The sequence below is a fragment of the Drosophila takahashii genome, chromosome 2R, assembly GCF_030179915.1.
Source record: "Drosophila takahashii strain IR98-3 E-12201 chromosome 2R, DtakHiC1v2, whole genome shotgun sequence".
In the NCBI taxonomy this organism is placed as follows: Eukaryota; Metazoa; Arthropoda; class Insecta; order Diptera; family Drosophilidae; genus Drosophila; species Drosophila takahashii.
This window is the reverse complement of record NC_091679.1, coordinates 27,146,747-27,169,175: the sequence shown is the minus strand read 5'-3', so window position 1 is coordinate 27,169,175 and position 22,429 is coordinate 27,146,747. Positions and strand designations below refer to the sequence as shown.

Genomic DNA, 22,429 nt, shown 5'->3' with positions numbered 1-22,429 from the left:
TATACCCGGCCGGGGCTTGGGTATGGCAAGACCTTTGCCAGCATGCACAATTCCTGCATATTTATGCACTTTTAATTGTGTGTTTGTTTGCACGCGTTTGTGTGCTAATTATTGTCAGTTAGCTGGCGCATATGGATTTTAATTAGTGGGTGGTGCAGGACTGGAACAAAAAACACCGATTTGATTACTTCTATTTACATAAAAAATATCAATTTCGAAAGCGGTTGCGTTAAGCAATCAAGAATGCGTGAAGATGAATTTAGTCAATCCTTCTTTATAACAAAAAAACATATGCTTTAAGTGAAAAATAAAGGACTTAGAACTTATAAAATATATGAATAAAATTAAAAAAATATTACACTTCATGTTGAAGTTATTTAAGCTACATTTCAAGTGAAGGCAACACCCTTGTTATTACTTTATAATTTTTAAAATTCGAAGAAAAAATTCCCAATTACTAAAAATTGTGAAAAATTTACATAATATTTATATATCGTATGTATGCTGCAAATTTTGAATTCGGCTGACTAAACCGGTTAAGTTATTTCTTGGACGGAAATTAAATAGTTAAAAACTGGTTTAGCAGCGACTGGAATTTGACTGGTTGCAAGCAAACTAGATTTAAGTGAGTTGGGAATAAAACTGGTTGGAAACGGTGAACACTTGAATCACTTTATTGTTTACAGCCGAGCTGAGTAGTCACAAGTGCAGGTAAACTCTATAAAAAGAGTAGTTTTACCATGAAATAAACAATTCAAGTGATTTTGAAAACATCGGATTTGTATATGTTGCTGTTTTTAATTTATTTGCTTTTTCCTAGGTCAAAATAAAGAGACATGTGCGATAATTGCCAACGCTTGGAGACAAAGGTCGATGCACTGAAAGGTAAATATGAATCATAATGTAAAATATATTACAAAAGTTTACTTATAGAATGCGTTACAAAGCTCAGTACAAAGCTAGACAAAATTGAGGGTAAATAAACAGTATTATAAAATTAAATTATAATCATAATGAATATAAACTATTTTTTAGCTAAAAATCGACAGTACAGTGAAGCAATAATGAAAGCACTTTCTGAACTAAAGAATGTTACCAATAAACTGGTTCGTCAGGATGCAACTGCAAACGTTCTTACGTTTGATTTTCCAATAAATTCAGATGAGTCTCTTGAAAAAATAGAATCCCTTATTTGCGATGATAACAAAAGCTACTATGTAAGTATAAAAAAATTTCGAATTCAATTAAGTTCCTAAACAAATTAAAATTTGTTTTTGTGCTACTAGGTGTCTACCATAAGCAAACTACTGCGCAACAATATAGGAAAAAACTTATGTAATGTATTGTCATTAAATATTATTTTGGATTATAATTTGAATGGATCACACGGAAAGAAGAAACTATTAGGCTTTCCCAAACTTTATCACGTCATACTTGGTAAATACAAAAATACTACCAATATTTTAAATTAATTCAATTGCCGAACAAAATTTATTGTATTGTTTTTAGACGCCATTTTATCTTTTCCAAACTCACAAGGTCAGGATCCTGATCAACTGCTGCGTCACGCAATGCAGCTTGCGAAAAAGAAGCATTTCAGAATGATAGGAAACCACCGAACTGATGTTGAACAATTCGAAGTTATAATGGACAACAGTTAAATTAAATTACTTTACAAAAATTCCAGAATATAGCATGGTATACAACGATTTTGACTCAATTAAAGTTTACTATAAGCTTGTCAAAGAGAGATTTACATTTAATTGCTAACCAAACCACAACAATTTATTGAACTTTTTAGTAAAGCATCTGTATTTAAATATTGAACTCAGACTGGACCCGTAAAAGCCAAATACTTATATTTTTATACACATGTACATGAAAGTTATTTTATTGCATTTGCCTTCCAATTTGCAGACATATATCAGAAACGCATATACAAAATGTAACTAAAATGTTTTGAAAGACAGCCAAAAATACAGAAAAAAGAATGTAAAAGAAAAGGAAGTGGAGGGCAGGCAAATTTTATTTCATCGTCTAAATGGAGTGCAACTGGGTGAATCTGAGGTTGGCGAATCGGATTCGGCTCCATGCCATTTGTTAAGTGCAAGTTCAATAGCATTAAGAGTGCAACACAAATAACCATAAATTCGGGAAAGCTGCAAATTTTGCATATTTTTGCAAGTTGCCATCGCCGGAAAATGTGAATAGAGGAGGCGTGGAGGTGGAACAGCATCTGATTGGTAAGCCAAAAATATAAAAATTGCGTTTTTCCCCGTTATTCCCCCGCCTTTTCACAGGGCAGCTGGAGTGGCATTTTTGTTTGCCAATGCCATTTTCAAATAGATTACGTATGCGCCCGGTAGTACTTCGTTCAATGCTCTTTTTCGTGTGATTTATTGGGGCGCCTCGATGTCCACACGACCAGTCGGCCAGTCAAGGAATTCCTAGCCGACTTCCTTAAGTTATTTCAATATTTACACTCGTGTAACATATGGCCAGATGGATGGGGGGGCGGCACGATAAATTGCCAGCCCAGCCGCAATGATTTACTGCCCCAGTCCGTCCGAATATACACATATATGTAGATATATATGTACTAGGTATACAATGTGTAAACGCACCTTTGTGTGCGCCAAATGCTCCTATGTTTCTATTTTCTACTCAAAACCGCATTTATATTTATTACTTTGGCATAAATCTTGTCGCATTTTCACATTTGTGTCGAATTTGTATTCACATAAGACCAAACTAGGAATCCAAGGACTTGTACACCCCTCGTAGCTATTGGCACGTCCACAGTTCTCGCCATTATTGCTGTTGTATCGTAGGTAAACAATAAACTGACCCCCAAGTTCAGGTCATCGGGCGAATGTCTGCACCTGATGTGAGTTTCCTTCACGGGCAAAGTGCGAAATATATGGCGTGTGCTTCTTTCGTTATTGTACACGAAATGAAGTGTACATAATTTGGTGCCGCACATTGAGTTGCATAAATTTAGTACGGTGTCCCAATAAAACCATTGTAGTTGTCAAATAGAATGGGGGATTTTTTCCGTGTGGGAGGGAAAGGAAAGACGAGGTCAATGGGTATGGGTCGGCAAATGAACAAGGAGCACTAAATATGGCTGTCAACATTTTTTTTGGTAATTGTTTTCTTTATGGCTGCAATAACTGACCAGAATTAAATTCCATTCGAGCAGAGACACCGAGTCAAATAAATTTTAAGCTAAAATATCTATCCACTTGACTAAATTAAGGGCATATGTAAATTATTACGCATTTTTGGCACCTTTAATTGAAATTTTTGTCCCTTTTATGGTCATAAATCTATTTCTTACCTATCATTATTTACAAAGCCAACGGTAGTCAAAAAGCCAGTTTCGCTAGCTAACCTGTATAATTATAGACACTCTCTTCAACACTTTGCCAACGCCATGAGTCTTTAATAAACTATTTCAATTATCTAATAAAGCAAATGAAAAACAATTTGAATTTAATTGCTTGACATGTGTAGTGTGGAATTTATGGCCATAATTTTGACTGTCGACCAAATCAACTGCCAGTCAAATTGTCAAAATATTTGTACAAAAAGTGTTGGCCAAAAGTGTCACAGGCAGGAAAAATGAAAGCTATTCTCCGTTTCTGACCATGACACGGCTGTCAAATATGTAAATTGCACCTACCGTCCTGGAGGCGAGGATTGCAGGCCTTTTCGGAGAGCGTGAAAAATGGAAAATTGTTGGACAATTGTTCGAATTTGATTATGGCGTGCTTTTTCTGTTCCTGCTACTAATAATGCATGTTGGGCAAACAATTGCAGATATTAGCACTATTAACTGCTCGCCTGGAAGTTTGCCCTATGCAAAATGGAAAATTGAAATCAATTAGGTTTGCGCCAGAGAAACTCATTCGCAAGAGCATTGGGAAAACATTGGGCCAAGCGAAAATTGTGTCAACCAAAGTCTAGAAAAATTGCCTAACCTCCAAGGGTGCGGCATTATCGCAAAAGGGAGTGAAGTGGCACCAGTGCCAGCAGCAGCAGAGGTTCGGTTCTTTCGGTTCGTTGGCTCTGCTCAAAAATAACAAACTTATTGTTTAGATTTTGCCAATGACAGTTTTCCATGGCCTTTTGTGTGCATCGAAGTAAAAGTAAAGCATAACACACAGGCGGGCACGAGCCAGAAAGTACGAGCTCCAGCTCCTGGAACATCATGGCAACTGGCAGCATTGGGTGCCACCAGATCCAGATCCAAATCCCTCTCCCCCTCTACTCCCCCTCGTTTGAAATCTCTGCATAAATGTGGCCAGAATGTATTGCAAACAATTGAAAAACTGTCAATGTGGGTGGCTGACGAAAGGAGACTCAGCTTCTTAAGCGGCACCAGCAAAAATATGTGGGGGCAATCGAAGAGCAAAATGTGGCAAATTCAGATACTTATGGGGGCTAAGCGAATTTGGTTGTGAATATTGAATTTCAACGATTTGGTTTAAGATTTTTAGGGAAGTTCCCACGATTATTATATGTGGATATTGCAACTGCATCTCTTGTCCAAAAGTTGTTTAAATGTTTATAAACAGAAAAAAAATCCTCTTGAAGTAGGGTAATTTCTACCATGTTTCATATCAATAAAAAGCCGATATGATTAAACTTATCAAACTTATGATTCAAACATATCAACTTCATATTTTATCATTTCATAAATGTAATAAAAATACTGTTTTAAAACAACAAATTTGGTTTTTTTTGAAAAAATATTGTAAAATACGATTAACGTAATCTTTATTCATATCAAAATGATATGAATAACATATCAATCTGAGCTTTCAATTTATTTTTGCATTTTTTGTTGTTTTAAACCCATGAGAGCATGAAAGTATATTTCTTCTTATACGCTTGCAGTTTTGATATCATTGTAAAAATGCGAAGTCATAAAAGCTATTACTTATTTAAACCTTTTCAACCCCAAAATGTGGTACAATATTATTGCACGTTAGCTAGTCCACCGGAATGGAGGGAGAAGCGTTAGAACTCACTTAACTTGTTGGACACCCACAACCACGCCCACTGGCCGCCCACAGCCCCAGTCACGCCCCCATCCACGCCTACATCCACAGCCGGAGCGTCACTCAAACACACCCTCATCCCCACAGACTCTAATTTGATCAGACTCAATTCAAGAGCTCCTGGGGTAGTGACTCCTTGGTAGTGACATGACTGCTGGCAGTGTCTTTTTGGCATACCTTTTGGCATTTGAAAGCTGTTTGCCAGTGCGACAGCTGCTGTCGCATATTCCGTCACTTTGTTATTAACTGCGTTGCCCTTTTATTTCCTTTTTTTTGTATTTCCAACTCAAAGGGAAGGGCGAATATAATTCAGCTTCAGCTTCGGTTGTGGGAAAAACCTGTCACTGCTTGGGCGACAGATGACAGGATGGATTCCGCGTGTCGCGGTGGCTGGCGCAAATAAACTAATCTAATGGCAATTTGCATTTGATTGCAAATTGGATTTGATTTAGTCGTTCCGCGTGCAAAGTTTCAGCACAGAGCGAGAATTAAAAAACCATTGGCACTCCAACTTGCTGCGGTCCCCAGTCCACATGCAGTTTTTTGGTCCAGTTGCTGTCGCCGCAACCGAAAGACTTCAACTTGATATAGCACACTGTGCGAACTTTTGGCCACAGCCAGTCGGTTTCCGTTTCTGTTCAGTTCTGGCCCTGTTAGATAACTAAATCGAGCTGTCGCATAATGGCACACTTTCCGCTTCCGCATTTCCCGATGCCAACCAGTCTGTGCCCTCTTTCGGGACGGGCCTCCATCATCATCAATAGCTCAAACGGAATAATTTTAATTGCTAGAACAACCAACAATGGCAAACGAATTGCCAGCACTGCCCACAACATCCACATCCGCTTTGGCTTTTCGACGGCGCTTGTTGGCTTCTGGTCGGCTCTTCGCTGCGCTTCAACAATTTTAATTGTAACTTTTGCTGCCAACTGCAGAAAACAGCTAGTAAGATTCACTCATTGCGGCTTTGGATGAAGTCTTGTCTTTAAAAGGGAGAATTCAATATTTGCGTTTAAGCTTCGGTTGGTTTAATTTTAATTTTAATTTTAACAGGTTATAAATGACTCTCCATTATGTTAAAGAAATTTTTTAGACAACCTAATTTCTTAAATCACTTATAAAAGTGCCTAAAGGTACGCAAAGATATATTTTTTATTCAAATAATTACTTCTTTCTGGTAAAAGAGATTTATTATTTTCAAAACTATTAGAAATGTTCAGAGTACTTAGTATTTAGCGAGAGACACTTATTTTCGATTAACGAAAATAATTTTTAACAATTCTTTTTTTCAAATCACTTATAAAAGTGTAAAAAAGTATGCAACGATTTTTTTTTTCCGAAAACCTACTTATTTCTTGCTTAGGAGTTTTATTTCCTTTTAAGATTATGAGAACTATTCAAGTAAAAATGCTAAAACAATGCTGACCTTAAAAAAAAGCTACTATTGACCCCTTAGCATAGCATTGAAAATTTTGTTGGACATATTTAAGACCATTTCTCTTGAGCAAAATTGTCTTTCTTTTATTATCTTTTCTTTTCTCATAGTTACGTGCTGTTTCCCCTTCGTTTTGTGGCCTTTAGCTTAGACCATTTTATGAGGCTGACCATCAACACGGACATTTATCGGATGACACATTTTTTCCTGCTGCTCCTTCTGCGGATCGGCAAATTTGCGGCTTTGCTTTCTTGTGTCAATTATTTAGCTGCTTTTTCCGCCTGGCCTCTGCTGATTTTAATTGAACCTCATATACAAAGCAGGGCCAACTGAGCTCTGCCGATCCCCGGGTTCGGGCACCGAAGTGCGGCCTCAACCTGGTCCGTTCCCCGAGCTACTAAACCCAAAGAAGCTGCTGCGGTCCATTGGCGATGTCGATGTCGATGCCGTTGCTATCAGGCACTTTTATCGCCGGCCACATCTGCACCAAATAAAATAATTGAACGTTTTGCGATAAGCATCACCCAGCGCAACTCCAGCTTCTCTAAAGAAGCGGTCCAAACGAGCCAGCAGCGTCTTGGCCAAGCGACTCCTGGCTGGATTCGTGTACAGCAAATGTCATGTTTACAGACCGCACTCAGCCGATTTGTGTCAAAGTTGAGTTTAGTATCTATAAAATTATATAATACACTTCCTGATTTCATTTTTTACCTCCGTTCTCTTGGCTTAATTCCTTTTTTTCATGGCAATGAAAATCTAGTTCAGTGTCCGCAGGTCTGGCCACTGTGTGTGCTCCCCTGTGTTTTTACAAGCCGAGTGGCATTGTTTGGCTTTGGCCCTATGCTGCGACTGGATTTGACTGCACCTCGGGCCTTGGCCATTGTGCTGCGATGCCTTTTGTTGAACTTGTTAGGCCAGTTAATATTGGCCCACGGTCCGCACAAGGTGGCGAGCGAAAAAGCAGAGTTCGAGGCCCTGGAATTTCCCCTAGTACTTAGTTAGTTGCCTTGTTTTTCACCGATCAATTAAAATTAGTTTATTAAATGGGCACTGGGAAAAGGTATCTAATTTGTTTTGCCATGGAGAATATATATTTTTATGGAGAATATATATAGATCTAAACAAGAGAGAACGCTATAGTCGGGTGCCCCGACTATCAGATACCCGTTACTGAGCTAAAGGAAGTGCGAAGGAGATGGAGATAAAACTTTGATCCGCCGTAACTTTTTAACGAATGGTCCGATTTAAAAAATTTCTTCTACATTTCGATAGGTATTGATACACTGGTAAAAAAAAAAATGGTAAATGTCACTATTTTACCATTGTTTCAATTATTTTTCCCAGCGAAATAGATCCTAACATGAAAATAGTAAAATCGTATATGGCGCATAGTTAATAATGTTTTAAATATTTTTATAGTAAATTCAAAGATTTTTGTATTTGATTTGACTATTTTTTTTATCCAGAATCTTGTAATAATAATTTACAAATTTGTTTTTTTTTTCGAGTGAGCGCCTAAAGTATTTACTTTAATTTTGAAATGCAGTTATTTATTGTCATTACAATCAAAAATATTACTGTGAACTTAAAAGAGCATTCTGCCTCGAAAGGAAATAATATGGGCATGGCTCAGGGGTCAAGGGCTTGGTTCTGATACTATTTTGTGCTCGGGGGTACCAGGTTCAAGACCCGCTGACACCACAACTTATTTTTTTTTTTTTTTGTGATTAGTAATTTTTACAACTTTTTTAATACAATATTGTTCTTATAAATGTTAAGGAAATGTTAAATACGCTTCTTAAAAACTTTTTACTTACTCTGCCTCAGACGGTTTCGAACCGGGGTCCTCTCGCGTCAGAGGTAGATGCCTTACCCATTGATCCATCGCACCATGTTACGCGCGAGTGGATAAGTTCAATTTAAATGTAAAGTTAACACGATCCATAACACATATAACTTTTTAAAACTAAAAATGCTACTTTTCACTTATACATTTTATGGAAATTTAATTTAATATTATTTGAATCTTGACTTTCAAAATAATTGTGTCAAATAAACTTTTTATTCAAAATAAATTGCGAAAGTATTTAATCGGATCAGAAAAAAACATTGATTATACTATGTATATAACTTACTATTTACAATACTAAAAACTACTATTGCGACTTTGGTTTTCAACATCAGTAATATCATTTCAAATATAATTCCCTTCGATTTCATTATTTTTATATTTGAATGAAGGTTTAAATATGCTTTTTATTAAAATCAATGATTTATTTATTTGATTTAACTATGAAAAGTAGTAAATGAAATCAACTAAAAAAATATTTGATTTTACTATGCGTTTTTTTTACCAGTGTAAACACCATAAAACTGCATTTTTACTTTTCTGAAATATTGAAATTTTTAAAATCGTATATAAGCGATTGTGGGCGTTAGAGGGGGCGTGGCACCCTTTTAAACTTGCGCTGCGTAGGAACTCCTAGAATCTGCATGCAAAATGTCAATCTTCTAGCTTTTATAGTTTCCGAGATCTCAGCGTTCATACAGACAGACAGACGGACAGACGGACATGGCTAGATCGACTCGGCTAGTGATCCTGATCAAGAATATATATAGTTTATAGGGTAGGAAACGCTTCCTTCTACCTGTTACATACTTTTGCACGAATCTAGTATACCCTTTTACTCTACGAGTAACGGGTATAAATATAGATTCAAAGGTTTCAAAGTTGCATAAACATAAATAAGTTTTCTTTTATTGCATTATACCGCCATAAAGGGGGAAAAATATCTGATGATTTTAAATCACATAAAAAGAGCTTTTCAACTGCTCTCATTACGAATCCTTTGAGTATGGGCGGTGTCCTCTCAGCCACTCAACGATGTGCCGATAAATGCTACTCAGTTAATAAATAACTGCCCGAGGCGGAGAAGAGGCTTAAGAAGGCTGTGTGCTCGAGTTGTCTTGGCCCTGTTTCTCTGGATTTTGATTAACTGTTGTCAAGGCACTGAGCCATGGCACGAGCTCCGAGGTTCCGATGGCTCTTTTCGATTGCCGCTGCTGCGAATTACTTATGCATTATTATAGCTTTGATTTTCGGCTCACCGGTGGCTGGGCAGATACAGCAGAAATGTATGTATATATATAATGCCAACCAATTCTGAAGACCGAGGCGCACGCTTGTTTATCTTGATGCGGACGCATCCTCTCCATCTGCTGATGCTGCTGGTCAGGCTCGAGCACCGATTTTTCAACAGCGGCGCGTTATGCTGTCTTTATTGTGGCATTATCTCAGCTCCTCCTCTACCTTTGTTTCCTTTTTTTCCCATTTCTGGAGTTTTTTTGTTTTTCTTTTTTTTGGGTGCATCCGTCAGCGGAGTTGCAGCTGATAAGGAAACGCTGCGAAGCTGCTACCATTTTTGCATTGTACGCTAAAATATTTCTCATGTAAGGGCCCCGCGACCAGGAGACTCTGTTTTGGCCATCCGATGGGATTCCGCTCCTCGCATGCCCCCCTATTTTTCAGCGAGCACCAAAGGGTAGATCTGCTGCACAGATAACATTACGTATACGCCGGGCTGTCTTCCTGTATTTGTATTTACCTTTTATTCGCTGCCGCGGCCTGTGAATTATTTTTGACAACTCTCTGGTCATCGATTAAGCAGCTTAAGGCTTATCAGCCATGCGGCTGTCGGTCGCTTCCCAAAAAAGGGGAGCAATCCGAAAGTCTTGGGTGACTGACCCCGTGCATAAACTTAAGCTGTTTGTAAATACAGTCCGGAATGTACGGAAAATAAACATACTCGATTTCGCGGTGGATTGTAAAATATAAAAACGAAATTTCCGGAAAAATGAGTTTATAGCTTGCGTACGAAATAAATCAGGAGATTTTCAGTAATGAGTAATAAATAAAACTTATAATACCCATAAATAAATATATCAACCAAAAATATTTTTATAGTAATTATAGTTATCTTATGAAAGTCCATAAATGTAGTACATCAATAACGATATAAAAACATAAAAAAAGACTGTTAATTATTTTAAATACCAATTTGCAATAATTAATCATAGGCTTTCAATTTTTTTATTCTTCTTATTAGTTTGCCTAGCTCATTAAAAAGAAGACACAAATTACAAGACCCGTAACCTTTTAAGTAAGCCCCATTCTTCGGTTGGCAGCTGCATGGGTTAAACTTCAAAGATCAGAATCAATTAATACAAGATTCTTGGTATCGCTTTTTGTGCACTTCACTCTACTCCACTCCAGTCCACTCCGACCACAAATGCCAAGTTCAAATGGATTGGCCCGGAGATATACGAAACGGAGCTCCCAGCTAAACGATTTATTAATGCAAACTGTCTATCGCCGTTGATGCGGCTGTGGCTTGATTCGCTTTTTGTTTGTTTAATTGAAATGAATTCATTAAGCCTTTGATTTGCCTTGCAAATTGCACAGATGGATCATTGATGGAGCTGGAGCTCGGAGTTGAAGCTTGAAGCTTGGAGTTTGTGGCTCGAGACTGCTCCTTTTTGCTGGCCTTACCTTTGGTTAATGGCTAACGGGTGATGAGGTGATGGGTGACGGGGCGCACATCAAAGAGCGGCCAGCTACCAACGTCATGGCCGCTCTGCAATAATTTAAAGCGAATTAAATATACGAAAATTAACTGCAGCAACAGTTGCTCCAATTCCAATTCCCATTTGCAACAACAGTCGCAACTGTTGCACGTTTTGCATGTCTGGAAAATTGCTTCATTTGTGTCTGCGCGAATGTCAACAAGGAACATGATAAAACGAGCGGACATAATGAGAGTGACTGACTTGGAGGGCTTCACCCTTCCGGAGCTGACTGGTCAAAGGGCTTACTATGTGGCTAACAAGGCAAACGAAAGAACTGAAAGCGAAAAAAGCAGGGAGGTTCTGTGAAAATTTTAATTATTTCCCGGGGCGTTTGGAAAAGTCAGCGTTCAGGAATAAGGAAATATTAGACACCCTAGTTTTAGTCAGGTTTATTCAGGCGAAATAGAAAAATAGTAATTTATAAAAAAGTTTGCATTAGACTTATTTTTTAATATTAACAACAAAATTTAGGCTTTAACATAAGAAGTCATTAAATGTAGTTTCACAGTTGAAACTATTTAGATTCTTGAAAGTTATTAAAACCAAAGGTACTCGAGAGTTGAAAGTGGTTAGCGCATATGCCAAAGTTGATGGGCACAATTTCAGGCCACAAAACTTTTCAATTTTCCTGCAACAACAATAGACTTAGCAACGCTTTATGGCTACGTGACTGCCCGAAAACTTTTACCAAGAAATCAGGTCGTTCGGCGAATTAAGACTATTGCACTCATCGATATTCCGGCCAACTAAGAACTTACTCCATGGAAACGGGCTATGGCACGTGCTTATCGGGCAGATCGGCCGGCATTATGTCACCCATCGAGAGATTGCTCCGGAGATTACATAAGTGTGCTATAAAAATTGAATTTGCACTTGAGATTCAGGCACTTTTTATTTATGAGCCCGAAACCCCGGGCTAAATGCTTGGCCAACAGACTAGAGAGGCTGGGCAATTATGCAATTGTTTGTGGGCAAATAAAATCATGGCAAGTACTTTTAGGGGAAGCTCTCGGCCTGAGACTAAGAGATGGAAAGACCAGTAGGTTCTGGCAGACTAAAAACTCCAAATCGATATGCAAATAAACGAAAGAGGCGTACACACAAATCGCAAAAAACGAGCTGCCCCTCCTCCACTTTCCACTTGGCCACAAAAAAGAGGTTTTGACCAAATTCGTAGTCGTCGCCGGGACCTGCATTCGGCCAGATTCCGATTCCGATTCCATTCTCTGGTGGTCCTCATCCTCCGTGGGTATTTTGTTGTTCCAACTGCCGCTGCAATTGCTATTGCTACCAATTGTGCATGCAATTTATTTTTAAAGAAATAATTGCTTTGCCGCATGTTGGCCAGCTCAGCTCGGTTCAGCTGAGCTCCGTTTGAGCTGCCTGCGATTATGCAAATATTAGTAGACCGTCCGTCGTTCGCTGTTTTTGCTCTTTTCGGTCGGCATTCCTATATAATAATAAAGAACGGCAAGTGAAAGAGTGGCCGGTGTTTGCATATAATCTAATTTGAATTTGAATAAGCCACACACAGAGAGCAGTTCCAGAGTCTGGGATTGCATTTGACCAATGCCTTCCTCCATCCTCCTGCTTTCTTTCCCACCACACATTTTTCGCATAAATCAATAATGGCAATAATAATTCACAATTCCACACATTGGTTTTAAGTTGGGGACTATTTATGACACCGCCTGAAAGTATGCCACAACAATAAGGATTAGTTGCATGCTCATAATTCATAATAAATGGAGAGTTTTCGCCTTTTCAGTTCTCTGACCTAAGAAAACAAGAAGCAATTGGAATTCATCGTTTTACCTGCTTTTAGGAGGAATATTTTGGTTTTAGCAAATTAGCATTGTGATTGATTCTTGCTGGTAGCGGTAAAAGATAATCGATTGGCTGTTAGAAATGAAATATGTTTTTAAAAAACCATAATTATTTTATTGGTTGGTATTAACACAGGGAAAACGATTAAATTTCATTTAAATTATAGATTATTATAATTATACCCGTTACTCGTAGAGTAAAAGGGAATACTAGATTCGTGCAAAAGTATGTAACAGCTAGAAGGAAGCGTTTCCGACCCCATAAAGTATATATATTCTTGATCAGGGTAACTAGCCGAGTCGATCTAGCCATGTCCGTCTGTCCGTCTGTCCGTCTGTCCGTCTGTCCGTCTGTCCGTCTGTCCGTCTGTATGAACGCTGAGATCTCAGAAACTACAAAAGCTAGAAGGTTGAGATTTCCCACACATATTCTTTGGCTTCCTACGCAGCGCAAGTTTATTTTAGCCGAGCGCCACGCCCCCTCTAACGCCCACAATCGCCCACTAACGATTTTAAAATGGGTCCTGCGCCCACATCTTTAAAGATTTCCGAGAAGTATAAATGCAATTTTGTTGTGTATATTTATACCTATCGAAATGTAGAAGACATTTTTCAAATCGGACCATTCATTAAAAAGTTATACGCTTTATAAATTGTCAACATATATCTATCTCCCTCGCACTCCCTTTAGCTGAGTTACGATTATTAGTCGGGACACCAACCCGACACAGCGATCGCTTTAGCTGAGTGACGGGTATTAGATAGTCGGGACACCAACCCGACTATAGCGTTCTCTCTTGTTATAATATTTGTCTGTGCTAAAAATACCAAATATTTTAAGAAATGTGTCAGAATTTAAAGGAAGAAAAAGAGCAGTTCTCGAAATCAAATTTCGTTGCCAATGCAATTTTTTGCACAGTTTCCACTGCTTCCGCCGATTCTTGTTGACTACACTCTCGAGCTTTCCCCGAATATAACTGATTGATAGCAATCGCTGCATCTGGAATACAAACCCATTTAATTTGAGTACAGTTCTCAGAATTCCCTTCCTCCGTTGCGGTAAGAGCAAACATTTGTGGCCAACCCGCAACTTTCAGCGAGAACTTTAAAAAACACGCCAATTCGTTTATTTTATTCAACTTTGATGCAGTTTTTCTTCGTCTTTTTTTGGGACGGGGCATGGGTTGTTCGCGTTGGTTAATGAAAGTGCCAGTAAATGAAATTGGCATCGCGTTATCCGCCGTTTCGCCTCAAAAGTGGCCGTATGTGGGCCCCGCAAGAGTTTATCTTATGAAACAACAACAGGCACTTAAGTGTTATATGCCACCGTATTACAAATGCCGGACCTCAAAATCGGGATGGGTTCTGGGTTTCAGTTCGGCACCAAGGTTTTTTTTTCGTTCCCAAAAGGCAACGCAGCATAAATGAAGAAAGCTGATAAGAAGGACAGGCAGCAAGGCGGAGAAATTGCTGCCCGCATATGAGTTCGAGCTGGAATGAAATCCGAAATTGAATGCTGGACTCGTGGTCGGTCGACAGGTCGGTCCAGGTGACAGGCAGTGGTATCGGTGTCCCTATCCCCCACAGGTGCAATCCCCAGAATCGGAATCGGGCCACATATTAGCAATTGCCTGGGGCCAAACACTCTGACATGGGTTACGTGCACCTAGAGAAATGAATTCATATGTAAGTTTGTTCAACATAAATATTAAGAAAATTAATTACATTGAAACACATGCTTAAAGATTTACATAAATGTAAGTAATTAAAAGGAAAAATTGATTTATATTTAAAGTTTTAAATGGGTCAACATAATTGATTAATTCTCAATTTCCCAACCCAGCAATATTTAATTCAGTGAAGAAAGTGTTATTTTTTTGTCTGTCACTTTGATATTGTAGGTGAAAATGAGTTGGCCGCGAATCCCTTTCCACGCCTGGGTGTTGCACCCATGTCAGGCCCCCTGACAACTGGCGTTAACGTTAACCACCAGGTAAGTTGGACTCCACTCGGGGCGAAAGAAATAAAGAAAGTCTCGCGGTTCCAGAGTCGCAAATCATAACGTATCATATCGCCTCATATCGCGGTATAATTTTTAATGAGTTGTAGCACCGCAACACCAAATTTTATTTCCGTTCATTATTTTTGGCACTTCCTTTATCTTTCGCACGTTTATTCATTCGTTTCATTCCCCTTTTTTTTGGGCTGAACTTATCAAGGAAGCGTCATTGTCTGTCCGTCTCAGTCAGTGAGTGTTTTGGATATGTTTGCAAAAAAAAAAGAATAAATAAAGAGGGGTAGAGAGTTGCAACTTGAAGAACGAAAAGGGAAATACTCTTTTAGATGTACAGAAACGGCATTAAATATATGTACTATCAGATCTTTTTCAGATAGTGTAAAATGTGAAAGATCATAGGGAAAAATGTAAAACGAAATTGTATCGAAATAGATGGCAATGCATCCAAATTTGGATGAATATACCTTACCGCTTTTAGTATTAAAGGGGAAAATAAAATTTGTTTAATTTTTTTTAAGCTAAATATAAAGTTGTCTAAACAAGTTACTTATAAATATGTTACCAAGTATCCTTACAAATAAGATACTATCCTCTTCCCTAAATTGTAAAACAAGACTCGCGTTAAAGTGCCAAAAATATCTAAAGTTATTTCGCTGTTCTGCCAAGAGCGATTTCTTGGGGAAGAAAGGTGAGCGGTGCCAATTAGCAGCTGCGCCCATCGGCATCGTTATTGGCATGCAAACATTCTCGCCTGCTTGACCAGTTACGAGTTGGTAGAGCCTTGCCAAAGCCACTTCCGTCACATAATAAATTCATAACAAATCACACGGACGCAGAGCCAAACACCAGCTCACACGGCCAGAACATGCGACATTATAATACCACATTATGTTGCCAGTGCGTGAAAGAACCGTACATCAGAGCATCGTGGCGACAATAAATCAAAAATCCGCACACACACACATGCGATGCGGTCTAAGCCCCGTCTCCAAACCGCCAGACCGCCAGATCTCCAGTCCTCCAAATCCCCAACTCCCCAAGGCTGCGGGCTCGGTTCCTGCGTGTATCTGCTATTCGCAAAATTATTACACTTGACATGATTGAATATGCCGCTGAGTACCAGTTCCAGATCCGCAGTTTCAGGCCCATCTGCAGTTAATTCCCGCCTACCCCCCTCCGCCAAAGGAGCTTGTGTAGTTGTGACTGGACATACATAGTTTTTTGAGGTCTCTGCGGACAATTCCCGTTTCCCGCTTGTATGTTGTTTTGCAGTAAGTCGACATGCTGCATAAATGTAAGTGTCCATTTTATTCGGCAAAAAGTACATTGGTAGCTGTCATAAAGGGAAAAAAAATTAATTAGCACGTTCTACTTAAAAATATTTATAATATATCTAATTTAGAATATATCTCGGAACGGCATTGATACTTCATATTGATTCGATTTATTTATTATATTGGTTTCCACTGCAAAAATTCTTTCTAAAACGAATTTCTTAATATGAGATCAAAATAATGATAATTATAGTCAATGGCAGTTATTTCGAATTTTCCTGAATAAAAAAATTCATGTTAGACAACAACAAATCAAGAACACCAATGATATCCAAATGAGTAAATTTATGTAAATCCGCCATTTTTATATTGCGATTTTTTTTTAATCAATTGTAACAATTATTTGTTATTCTTATACCTTAAAACTCAGGCAATAATTTATAATTTAATTGATAAACATTCCAGCTCGAAACCGATTCATAAACGCGACTTTAATTTTCATCAACAATAACAACATTTTAATTTTAAGTTAAAAATAAACTAAAAATAAGCCTTACATGTTTTATTTTTATAAATTTGAGAAATTTTCTGTAACTTACAAATTGGATGCTTTAGTGAAAATTTAATTAGATCTTTGTGGAAACTAGGCTTTACAAAATTGACACAAAGTCTATGGTTTCAGAATTTATTGTCAGAAAATGTAGTCTTAAATTCCATTCCATTTCTAGGCCTTTGGAGCGTCACTTACACACAAAAACGTTCCGCAAGATTCCACAAGCTCTTCCAAATTTTCAGTTATCACGACTTAGATTTTTGGAGGAGCTTGAGCCACCATCTTGTGCCCTAGCCATACCGTGCAAACACCATGTGGTATACTACGGCAACCAATCCGAGAATGGCCCTCATAAGACAGGGCTACCAGATCCTGGCCGAGTACAACCTGGTAAAGGAGGAACTGAAGAACATCTATGCGATTCCTAGCTATGCCTGTGGACTGCACTGGTTCGGCGTGATTTTCGTGCACAGTGGAATCTATGCTGGCAGCGTGTTTCGCTTCTCCATTCTACTGCCGGAAAATTTCCCGGACGAATTCATCCTGCTAACTGTGGTCTTCTCGACGGCCATCCTTCATCCGCACATCTGCCCGGAAAATAGAACGCTCGATCTGACGCCCTTCTTCAAGGAGTGGCGCAAGGAGCAACATCACATCTGGCACTTGCTCCGCTATATCCAGGCCATATTTGCCGATCCCGAGGGCAGTATCTGTACCGGCCAATCGTCCTCGGGCGATCTCGTCGTCATGGATGCGGTCAACAACATGGAGGCCTTGAACATGTTGGCCAATAGTCGGCCCGAGTATATCAAACGGGTCCAGGAACAGGCCATTACCTCGCGACTTCGCATGTACGACCGACCACAAACGGAGGATCCCCACTATATCATCGTGGAGCCCTATTGTGCGGAACGGCATCTGAAGTTTATGGACCAGCTGAAGAGTCCCTGCTGGAAGGAGGCCACTTCAATGGACTGTTCGCAGCCGTCGGAGTATCTGGGCCATATCGATTCCTCCAGGCAGCTGGATGAGGAGCAGGCCAATCAGCTGGAGAAGCTGCACATCGGGCAGATACCTGAATCCCAGCGTGATGAAGCTGTGAATGTCGAGTAGCTAGATGGGAAAGCATACAAACAACACAAACACATTGGTTGGAAACCAATCATAATTATATATATAAAAAAAAAACTGTTTAATAGTAATGGCTTTGATCGTTTTTAAACTATTTAAAACAAAATTATCAATTTACCACTACAAATTTGCATTCAAAATTGCATTCACATACGAGGCTCAAATCAATTTTAATGTATGTACAAATGTAATCTAACAACTTTGTGCTCCTATCCATAAATTACACCACCTGAGTGAAAAGTAAGACTTACTGTAACGTAGAGCACCAGCTGCACAGTGTAAAATTAGATACCTATATATATTTTGGACACTTCGCCCCGTTATTGGGTGGTTTCTTGGATTAATGGTTGAGAGAAACACAATTCTTAAAGATAATAATACTTAATTAATTAGGATAAAGCATCGTTTTAATGTGATTTTATTTCAATAAATTACTCATGTAAGGATAGAATAATTATCCAATTATAATTGAAAATCAAGCCCCTCCCCAATAATAATTTGAAGTGTCTCTGGTTGCGCTTTTTAGGACTTTGTACATGTAAATAAAAGTTCTGTAAAGAGTTTCCATTAACTACCCAAAAGTGGAGGACAGCAAGCATTTGCAAATGTGTCAACTAAAAACGAAAAGCGTATGTTTTAGACAGCTTGTTCTTGTTTCAATTAATGGTTTCAATTAACGTTTATTTGTTTTTCACTTACTATTGCAGAAATTCTGTTCAGGATAAGGACAATTGAAAACAATATCCGTTATTAGCCACTTATTGTATCGAATATCCAAAATTATATTAACCACAAGAAGGAAACATTAATTTCAATTTTTCCCAGTGAATCAATTAATTAAGTATGCCCTTTTGTATGTGTGTACATTGTACGATGTACATACATCGCGTCCCCGTTTCGCCACATTAGCGATGTTAATAATGTCATCTTTCAGGTGCCGTAATCAAAATAATAATAATTATGACTCGTTGCGCATTGGCAAAGTGAAATGCATTCCTGTTCTCTCGCTTTTTTTCTCGCTTCCCTTTGGTGAATGCATTTTAAGGCAGTCGGCAGACGCTTGCATGCAATGCAGCGGCATTCAACAAAATATTACTACTTCTTAAAATTAATATTAATTTTCATAACTTGTTTAAAAATAACAAAAAATGTTCAAATCCATTATTTACATGTCACTATTGCCTTGCAGATTAGTGCGAAAGAGTGCCTAAATACATAGTTAATTGAGGTATATTGTAAATTTTATTTATATGCCCGCTGCTGTGCATGAACGCATCAGGAGCCTGCTTTCGCATGCATGCAACTCAGTTCCAAGGGAGACGGCATCGTCAGTTGGCGCAAATATACAAAAGTGACAATCTGATTTATCACTGCACTTTGCCAGCAACATCGTCCGCGACCATGCGAGGTGCTTTCCTTCCTCCGATCCTGTTGGCTCCCAAAATTGCTCATGAAATTATGGACGTTAGTCGGCAGCCATATTTTAGGCCATTTCCCCAGCGGGCCTACTACACTCATAGAAATTTTTACCTAAATACTAGAAAAGTCGCCCTAAAACCGAGGTCGCCCTAAAACTAAGGAAAATTTTCTTATTATACGGGTGGCTAGCCCTAAATATACGAAAAATCGCCATGGAAAATATTTTTTAGGGTTAGTTTTTTCAAAAAGGCAAATTTTCCGTGTTTTTTAGGGCGAATTTTTATGAGTCGCCTCCAAAAGTAATTCCTTCTTTTTAGGGCGAAATCGCCCTAAAACGTAGAACAAAATAGCAAAAAAAATGTTCTGAAATTGCCCTAAAAACAAGGAAGAGTCAAACGAAATTTTAAGACGCAATTAATGGATACATATGTAATACATGTGTGTATGTGTGTGTGGTTGACAGGTCAAAACAAGTGAATGTGTGTGTATATTAGGGCGGACCTTTTTCTATGAATTTTGATGCTGAGCGCATTTGACTTTAGAGAAGTCCACCCTTTTTCTTCTTTTTTGCTACTTTTCGTCCGCTGCAGTGGCAAGGGTGGGGGTAGAAAGAGTTGCATTGTCTAGACTTTGTCATAATTTTTCGGGCGCTTGGCAGTGAAAGACGTGTTTGTATGAAACCTTTTGTTTGTGAAAAAGTGAAAAATGTAAACGCTATTAAGGGACTTGGGAGGCGATTCTTTTTCTGATTTCTGGTGAGTACATACATATATAATTGTGCAATTTGGATATTAATAACTAATTGAATTTAAATATCTGTAACAAAGGAAAATGCAGCGGAAACTTTAAAAAATTTGAGTGGAAGCAGCTACGAGGAGAAATTCCTGTTCAACTAGTCGGTCCAGAAGCGGAAGTTTTGGAAGTGTGGCAGAACAAAGTAAGATCATTAATAAGAGTATACATATATGTATGTGTATATGTAAATAATGCTTGAGTTAAAAAGATGATGCAACAGAATACACACATACATATGTATATATTTACAAGAAATCTGTATTTATGCACCGGACAAACCGCATTCATAAGTGCATATGCCAAAACAGCCCCCAAATTTCTATTGCGACATTTCGTCAGTGCTCGAAATTTGCTTTTTCTGCTTCTTTTTTTTTCTAGGAGTAGCAGCAAACGCAACCGCAGGCTAAATGAAAATTGTGTGTGTTGGTTGTGCATTTTTATATTAATTTCTAACAATTTTATCTTTTTTTGTTTAGATTGAGAACGCTTTTTACACTCATAGAAATTTTCCGGTAAAATCGCCCTAAAAACAAGGAAAATCGCCCTAAAACGGGGGTCAATGGCGACTAGGCAACAAAATTAGGGCAAATTGCCCTAAAAATACGGGTGAATTTGTCATACATTTAGTGTGATTTTTCGTAGATCTAGGGCGATTTTTCTATTTTCAAAGGTAATTGCCCTAAAAATAAGAAATGAGACCCTTAAACTAAAGGCAGTTTCCTTTAAATCCAGGGCGATTTTTTTGAACTTATAGGCGAATTGCCCTGGAAATCGGAAAAAATACCTTTAAACTAAAGGCAATTTTTTATAAATCTAGGGTGTTTTTCTGGATTTTAAGGCGAATTGCCCTAGAAATAAGGAAAAATATCCTAAAACTAAAGGCAGATTTTCAAAAATCTAGGGCATTTTCTCTGGATTTATAGGTGAATTGCCCTAAAACATGCAAAATGCTCCCCAAAATTTCACGGCCATTTTTCATAAATAAAAATACAATTTCAATATATATATATTTTTTTTTTTATTTTTTTTTTTGTTGTTTTTTACATTAACTACAAATATATTTACACAATTTATATTCTTGCTCCCGGCGTCCTTTTTTGTTTTTGCTGTCGGCACCAACACTGAATGGATCGCAAGCCAAATTAAAGTTGATTGTATCTCTATTAAATGAAAACGGTCTAATTATTATATGATAATTGAAAAAAAGAGAAGCACTTACCTTCAGAGCTTTCCAAAAATTTGAGCAGGTTTATTTCCTGTTGCTTCCTTACTCCTACTTTTAATAAGTCCGACAAGTGGTTTGCGAAAGCTGGATCTGAAAAGCGTTCTCGATCTAAAAAAAAAAAAAAAATTTTATAAGAAATTAATATAAAAATGCACAGCCAACACACACAATTTTCATTTAGCCTGCGATTGCGTTTGCTGCTACTCCTAGAAAAAAAAAGAAGCAGCAAAAGCAAATTTCGAGCACTGACGAAATGTCGCAATAGAAATTTGGGGGTTGTTTTGGCATATGCACTTGTGAATGCGGTTTGTCCGGTGCATAAATACAGATTTCTTGTAAATATATATATATGTATGTGTGTATTCTGTTGCATCATTTTTTTAACTCAAGCATTATTTACATATACACATACATATATGTATACTCTTATTAATGATCTTACTTTGTTCTGCCACACTTCCGCTTCTGGACCGACTAGTTGAACAGGAATTTCTCCTCGTAGCTGCTTCCACTCAAATTTTTTAAAGTTTCAGCTGCATTTTCCTTCCTTTGTTACAGATATGTAAATTCAATTAGTTATTAATATCAAAATTGCACAATTATATATGTATGTACTCACCAGAAAACAGAAAAAGAATCGCCTCCCAAGTCCTTTAATAGCGTTTACATTTTTCACTTTTTCACAAACAAAAGGTTTCATACAAACACGTCTTTCACTGCCAAGCGCCCGAAAAATTATGACAAAGTCTAGACAATGCAACTCTTTCTACCCCCACCCTTGCCACTGCAGCGGACGAAAAGTAGCAAAGAAGAAGAAAAAAGGGTGGACTTCTCTAAAGTCAAATGCGCTCAGCATCAAAATTCACAGAAAAAGGTCCGCCCTAATATACACACACATTCACTTGTTTTGACCTGTCAACCACACACACATACACACATGTATTACATATGTATCCATTAATTGCGTCTTAAAATTTCGTTTGACTATTCCTTGTTTTTAGGGCAATTTCAGAACATTTGTTTTGCTATTTTGTTCAACGTTTTAGGGCGATTTCGCCCTAA

At 38.1% G+C, this 22,429-nt stretch overlaps 1 protein-coding gene and 2 long non-coding RNA genes across 3 annotated transcripts; 2 read left to right on the top strand and 1 right to left on the bottom strand.

The window, feature by feature from the left end:
• Positions 1–650: 650 nt before the first annotated feature.
• LOC108059074 (uncharacterized) lies at positions 651–1,674 on the top strand. Its single transcript, XR_011418153.1, has 5 exons — positions 651–711; positions 821–885; positions 934–975; positions 1,036–1,437; positions 1,510–1,674. It is a non-coding gene; the product is annotated as an uncharacterized lncRNA (long non-coding RNA).
• Positions 1,675–16,935: 15,261 nt separating this feature from the next.
• LOC108055003 (protein crossbronx-like) lies at positions 16,936–18,182 on the top strand. The gene has a single exon (XM_017138174.3). It carries the CDS (start codon positions 17,110–17,112, stop codon positions 17,908–17,910), a length of 801 nt encoding a protein of 266 aa, XP_016993663.2. The 5' UTR covers positions 16,936–17,109; the 3' UTR covers positions 17,911–18,182.
• Positions 18,183–21,181: 2,999 nt separating this feature from the next.
• On the bottom strand, positions 21,182–22,172 carry LOC138912695 (uncharacterized). Its single transcript, XR_011418252.1, has 4 exons — positions 21,987–22,172; positions 21,810–21,910; positions 21,362–21,475; positions 21,182–21,302 (listed from the first exon to the last, which is right to left on the bottom strand). It is a non-coding gene; the product is annotated as an uncharacterized lncRNA (long non-coding RNA).
• Between the last annotated feature and the right edge of the window lie 257 nt (positions 22,173–22,429).